At 37.1% G+C, this 7,326-nt stretch overlaps 1 protein-coding gene across 3 annotated transcripts in view; it reads left to right on the top strand.

Annotated features, from left to right (window-relative positions):
• Positions 1-7,326, top strand: part of PIGN (phosphatidylinositol glycan anchor biosynthesis, class N) — a 150,680-nt gene that overhangs the window by 20,971 nt on the left and 122,383 nt on the right. The window contains exons 2-4 of one of the 3 annotated variants that reach the window (XM_011953602.1): positions 4,032-4,157; positions 5,364-5,440; positions 6,317-6,569. In XM_011953602.1, coding sequence (XP_011808992.1) covers positions 6,349-6,569 — 221 coding nt within the window. In that variant the 5' untranslated portion in view covers positions 4,032-4,157; positions 5,364-5,440; positions 6,317-6,348. The remainder of the gene's footprint in view (positions 1-4,031; positions 4,158-5,363; positions 5,441-6,316; positions 6,570-7,326) is intronic. The other 2 variants (XM_011953604.1, XM_011953605.1) reach the window with 2 other exon arrangements.

The following is a 7,326-nucleotide window of genomic DNA, read 5'->3' on the forward strand; positions in this document are numbered from 1 at the left end:
CTTGGCTCACTGCAGCCTCTGCCTCCCAGGTTCAAGCGATTCTCCTGCCTCAGCCTCCCGAGTAGCTGAGACCACAAGTGTGCACCACCATGCCTGGCTAATATTTGTATTTTTAGTAGAGATGGGGTTTCATCACATTGGCTAGGCTGGTTTTGAACTCCTGACCTCAAGAGATCCACCCACCTCGGCCTCCCAAAGTGCTGGGATTACAGGCATGAGCCACCACACCTGGGCTAGGCTGGTTTTGAACTCCTGACCTCAAGAGATCCACCCACCTCGGCCTCCCGAAGTGCTGGGATTACAGGCATGAGCCACCACACCTGGCCAACTTTGAATACACACACACACATACACATCTATATCTGTATATATAGATATATATAGATAGATATATCTATATATGTGTGTGTATACATATACAGAATATATCTCTATCTATCTATCTATCTATCTATCTATCTATCTATCTATCTATCTATCTATCTATCTATCTGGAGAGCGCTCCTGCTCTCTGTCAATAACAAGGCATATGGGAGAGAATAAGGTGTCAATCTGTGTTCTTAAGGAGCTTACATTCTAGTGGAAGAGATACACTAAATAAATATTTATTTTATTTTATTTTTTACTTTAAGTTCTGAGATTCATGTGCAGAATGTGCAGGTTTGTTACATAGGTATACATGTGCCATGTTGGTTTACTGCACCTATCAACCTGTCATCTAGGTTTCAAGCCCCGCATGCATTAGGTATTTGCCCTAATGCTGTTCCTTCTTTTGTCCCCCACCCCCCCGAGAGGCCCTGGTGTTTGTTCCCTTCTCTGTATCCATGTGTTCTCATTGTTTAACTCTCACGAGTGAGAACACGTGGTATTTGGTTTTGTGTTCCTGTGTTAGTTTGCTGAGAATGATGGCTTCTTGTTTCATCTATGTCCCTGCAAACGACATGATCTCATTCTTTTTTATGGCTGCATAATATTCCACGGTGTATATGTGCCACATTTTCTTTATCCAGTCTATCATTAATGGGTGTTTGGGTTGGTTCAAGTCTTTGCTGTTGTAATTAGTGCTGCAGTAAACATATGTGTACATGTGGCTTTATATAGAATGATTTATAATCCTTTGGGCATATACCCAGTAATGGGATTGCTGGGTCAGATGGTATTTCTGGTTCTAGATCCTTGAGGAATTGCCACACTGTCTGCCACAATGGTTGAACTAATTTACACTCCCACCAACAGTGTAAAAGTGCTCCTATTTCTCCACAGCCTTGCCACTAAATAAATATTAACAATAGCTACAGAATGTATGATTGTTTGGATCAAAGAAGATGGAGGAGGGGCCTACTTCAGAGTGATCAGAGGAAACTTTAGTTGATGACATTTGAGAAGGTGCGTGAAAGATGAGAAGAAGCCTGCTGCAGGGTAGAGCCAACCAGAGCCCAATAATAGTTTGCCTGCAACCAATACGTTTCGTTTCCCTGGCTGCTAGACTTTCAGTGCTAAATGCAAAAAGGTCCTCCGCAAACTCAGAGTAGCCCAGCTCCTCCACTTGTGCTCTCCATTCCATCCCCTCTTGCTATCCTGAGAATTTAACTCCAGCTTTCTACTGCATCATTCATATCCTTCTATATTCTAAATTATTCCTCGGCGCACAAATCTTCTAGTCTCTAATAGCTTAGGAAAACCCTTTACTGACCCTACATCAATTTTTATTTTTCTTCTTTTCTTCAAAGTTAGTATTCTCCCAAAGAGTTGCGCTCATTCCACTCTCACTCCCTCACCTCCCATTTACTTTTCAAGCAACCACTTTAATGGGACTCAGCTCACACGACTGTTTAAACTTCTCAGTAAAGTTAACAAGAACTCCAAGCTCCCAGATTACTCATTACTGTCCTTACTCCAGCCTTTAAGCGGATCTGACAGTTAACCACACCCTTCACACTTGAATCACTGTTCTTTTAACTTCAAGGGCCCCTCTCCTGGCTTTCCTTCTACTTCACTGGGTAATTTTTTTCTGTCTCTAGTAGTGGCTTTCTCTAGGTCATTCTTGTAGTTAAGAACTCCTCTCTTGAGTTTCACAGCAGCTGTCTGCCTTTTTATTATGACATCTTGAGCTTAAATTTAATATATCAAAAAGAAAATGCTCAATACTTTCTCCCTCAGCTTTATGTCTCGCCATGTCCTGTAAGGAAATCTTTTCCTTCTCTAAGTTGAAGACCATTCACATGCTCAAACCAGAAATCTGGAAGTCATTTTTTACCTCTTTACCCATATTCTTTTATTGAAGCCCCAGGTCTTTGTTTTGTGTTGCTATAACAGAATACCTGAAACTGGGTAATATATAAAGAAAAGAGGTTTATTTAGTTCACAGTTCTATAGGCAAGGAAGTTAAAGGGCATGGACCTGGCTTCTGGTGAGGGCTTCTGTGCTTTGTTATAACATTGCAGAGAAGAACAAAGGGGATGTGAACATGTGGGAAGAGGGACTGAGCAGGAGGAGGAACCTCACTTTACAACAACCCACTTGTGAGAACATGAGTTAATCCATTCCTGGAGAACTAATCCCTCTGCTCCAGAGTGAGAACTCAGTGCTGTGAGAATAGCACCAACCCATTCATGTGGGATCCAACCGTGTGACCTAAACATCTCTCACTAGGCCCCACCTCCCATCACAGCCACAATGGGGTCAAATATCAACATGCCTTTTGGTGGGGAAAAGCGCAAACCATAGCAGCCTTCCTCATCTCCCTCCAAAGTATAACTCAGTCATCAACTTCCTTCTGTTAACTTCCACTGCACTAATTTATACTAATCAACAATAATCTCTTTCTTGACCTATTTTACATACTAACTAGCTTTCCAACAGTCTCCTTGATTCATTTCTTTACCTACTACAATCTGCTCTCTACATTCAGTCAGTGTAATTAATATACATATTAACATATACATAATAATGATTATATGTGATAATAATCAACATGATGTACGTGTTACTGTGTGATATGGTTTGGCTCTGCATTCCCACCCAAATCCCATCTCGAAATGTAATCCCCACGCGTTGGGGGAGGGACCTGGTGAGAAGCGATTGAATCATGGAGTGGATTTCCACCTGTTCTCCTGATAGTGAGTGAGTTCTCATGAGATCTGGGTGTTTGAAAGTCTGTGGCACTTCCCACTTTGCTCACCCTCTCTTTTGCTCTGCCATGGTAAGGTGTGCTTGCTTCTCCTTTGTCTTCTGCCATGATTGTAAGTTTCCTGAGGCCTCGAAGTCATGCTTCCTGTTAAGCCCGTGGAACTGTGAGTCAATTAAACCACTTTTCTTCATAAATTGCCGGTTTCAGGTGGTTCTTCATACAAATGTGAAAATGGACTAATGCATTATGTTATATATTATAGTATTAAATATGTGTAAAAATATGTCTGCAGCAGAGACAGTGACATTTACTATATATTTCCTCAGTTTTCCATGTTTTCCAGCTTCTTGTAATTAAGTGATCTACATGACTGCCTCTGGTCAATATCCAATGTTTATTTTAAAACAAAACTGATTGTGTACCCATGTTCATAGTATCATTCACAGTCACCAAAAGGTGCAGGCAACTCAAATGTCTATGAATAAGTGACTAGATAACCAAAACGTGGTATATACATGCAATGGTCTGATTTCGGTCTTAAAAAGGAAGGAAATTCTGATATGCTACAAGATGGATGAAACTTGAGGACATTATGCTAAGTAAAAGAAGCTAATCAAAAAAGAACAAATACTGTGTAATTTCACTTGTATGCAGTAGCAAGAATAGTTATACTTATGGAAATAGAAAGTAGAACAGTGGTTCCTCAGCGTTAGGGCAGGAGGGAATGGAGAGTTGTTTAATGGGTATAGAGTTGCAGTTTTGAAAGATGAAAAGTTCTGGAGATTGGTTGTACAACACTGTGAATATATTTAACACTACAGAACTCTGTGCTTTAAAATGTCTAAAATGGTAAATGTTATGTGAATTTTTAAACAATTTTTAAAAATATTTTATGTTCTAGAAACAGTATTATGTCTCAGTTCTGGGCAAAGTGAGGTGAGTTATAGCCTTTGGAGACCTATAGTTTTGAACATGGATGTTCCTTAAAAGCTAAATCTTTTTAAACATATGATGATAAACCTGGAGGGTAAATTTAGATATAGATACTTTTGCATTTCTTCTTCGTATTCTCGGAGGGAATTTTAAGTAGTTGGTCAACAAAATGCTCTTGAAACAAAATTGAAAACAAAAAATACCATGTGCCACAAAGGTAACTAATCTAGGTTTCTTCAGGGACCACAGCACCCTGCAAATATTAGCTTTGAAAATAACGTAATAAAGTTTATCTCCAACAGGAAAATACAACTGGGTCAGGTTTATTATTAGGTGTACCATAGTCCTTTTTTCACTGGGACCTCTGTGTTGTCTCTAGAGTAGAAAAGGTCTAATGTCTAAAAGAACTCTACTATAATAATCAAAACAAAAGAGCAAGCCATGAAAAACTGTAACTAGGAAATCAGTACACACCCTTACTGGCTAGCAGGCAAGCAAATAAAAACGGATATAAATTTAAAGTACCGTAATATGACTGATGCACTAAAAAGATTACTGTCAATGTTCAGAACTTTCAGATTTGGGTAAATAGTTATTTATACATTTTAAATGGAATTTTAAATTGGTTTGGTAATTTGAAGAATTTTTCACAATCATTGAATCTTTAATTCTACATTGAGAATATATTTTAGAAAATAACACAAATATATTCAGAATTATTTTACATTCACATTGATAGTTTAGCATTTAATGTTCATTAGGTTGTTTAGTAAAAATACATAAAGTTTACTTTTTAAAAAAATTAAGTACAGTGATTATTATTCTAAACTGCGTCAGAAAATAGAAAGTTGATTTGTAGTAGCACCAAAGAGGGGAGGGAATATGCTATGTAACACGTAAAGATTCTCTTTGTCGGTTAGCTATGAGATGCAAAATAGCATCTATTCACTAAAGAACTTTTGTACTTTGTAGAATATCTTTGATATTTAGTTGACCCTTGGTTCTCAGAAAATAAGTGACTTGTAATTTGACCTTTGCTCTATCATATTTTCTTTTTTATAATCTGCTTGACTTTGATGAGTGTTTTTCCAATGTTTCATTTGTTTTTGCAAGGTATTTTGCCATCCTTTCCTTCCATGATGTGATTCTTCAGGCCAAGAAGAAAAAGATGTATCTGTAGTTAAAATTACCTCATCCTTGGTGTTTTTCAACCTGGGATCACTATATGTAACTAATGCCGTTACATTACAAGTAAGACAAGTTCTAGTACTTTTTTTTTTTTTTTCTCCTTGACCTGCAGAGATTCACCAACAATAGCAAATTACAGACTGGCTTGGAAAACACTCCCATGTTCCATTTGATCTTGGCAGTTTAATGGTATCTTCTTTTACAGTATTATTTAAATGTTTCATATTGCTTCGTTTTTCTTCCTTAAGTATTTGTAAGTTCATCAGCTCTGTGATGAACTTACAGAGAACTCGATATTCTCTATGGTACCCCAGCATCCAATTATGCATGTGATGTATGCACAAAACATTTTTATTGAGTGGACAAAATGTAACCTTTTTGATTGATTCAGGGAACTAAAATAAAATGTTTCTTTAATAAGTACAGATTTTCTGAAGTACAGATGAAATTTAACCTCATATGATTCTGTCAAATGTGATAAAATGCATGTTTCCTGCTCAATGTGGTAATAGTCAAGAGAGCCAGAATACCCCTGAGCTGATTACCAAAATAAGAAGAAAAAAAAATCACAAACATTTGAATAATTTAAATCAATGTACAAACATCTAAATAATTATAACTGATTTAAATAATTAAAAATCCCTTATTGACAATGATTGTCATATGGACAACCAAGAGTTGCACGAATTATATTTTCTTTTTGTATGATTTGACTTGGCTGAATGCTAACTCTTTTTAGGACTGATTTAATTATTTATTTGTTCTTTGGTCCTGTGTTAATTTTTATGAGCTTATTATGGACTTAAATTCATTATAGTTTATTTGTCCCAATTACTTATTATACTTGAACTTTTTCTTTTTGCTTGGATGTACTTTATTATGTATTTGATTTCAGTATTATGTCACATTATTAAATAGTGCTTATTGTTACCGCCACAAATGAAAGTTGTGAGTTATATAATAATTAAAAATATATGTTTAATCTACTTGTAATCATCAAAATATGTGAAAATACATATGATTGCATTAAGATTTACCCCAATTTAATTTTGTTCCTTCTTTCAGCTGTTCTTGAAGACTAATTAGTTACACTGGATATGCTGCTGTTCTTTACTTTGGGATTGCTTATACATTTTGTGTTCTTCGCCTCCATCTTTGACATTTATTTTACATCTCCTTTGGTTCATGGAATGACTCCTCAGTTTACACCATTGCCTCCTCCAGCAAGAAGATTAGTGTTGTTTGTTGCTGATGGCCTTCGAGCAGACACACTTTATGAATTAGATGAAAATGGAACCTCTAGAGCACCGTTTATTAGGTAAGCATGTAAACTCATAAGAGACATCTCTTAAAATGTTATTCTGAGTTAAGTAAACTGCAGAATATCTTGCTGTTTATCACATACTGGGCACAGGGGTGATGATGAGAAAGAGAATAGGGCACTTGTACATTTGCCTTTGTCTTATAGATCAGCACTAGATGCCACTTTATTTCCTCCTAGGTGTTATTTCTGGTATTGTGGAAGCTGATAATGGCGAATTGAAATGGATAGGCTTAGCTGCTTAAGCTAACTTGTCCTAATTTTCCCAAACGTGGTGCAGGACTCACTATATTATTTTTTTCTTAAAAAATAAATCTGCTGGCCGGGCACGGTGGCTCACGCCTATAATCCCAGCACTTTGGGAGGCCAAGGCGCGTGGATCACCTGAGGTTGGGAGTTTGAAACCAGCCTGACCAACATGGAGAAACCCAGTTTCTACTAAAAATACAAAAAATTAGCTGGGCGTGGTTGCGCATGCCTGTAATCCTAGGTATTCAGGAGGCTGAGGCAGGAGAACCTAGGAGGCAGAGGTTGCAGTGAACCGAGATGGCACCATTGCACTCCAGCTTGAGCAACAAGAGCCAAACTCCATCTCAAACAAACGAACAAAAAAAAGAAAACCAAAAAAAGAAAAATCTGCAGATTTTACAAAATAAAGACAAGCATAAATATTAATGAATTACTAATTTCAACGATGTTTAAGTAGAAAATATAGACTTCACATTAAAAACACAACCTTCCGTAAAAGAATATA

Source organism: Colobus angolensis, unplaced genomic scaffold, assembly GCF_000951035.1.
Source record: "Colobus angolensis palliatus isolate OR3802 unplaced genomic scaffold, Cang.pa_1.0 Scaffold369, whole genome shotgun sequence".
NCBI classification, from domain to species: Eukaryota; Metazoa; Chordata; class Mammalia; order Primates; family Cercopithecidae; genus Colobus; species Colobus angolensis.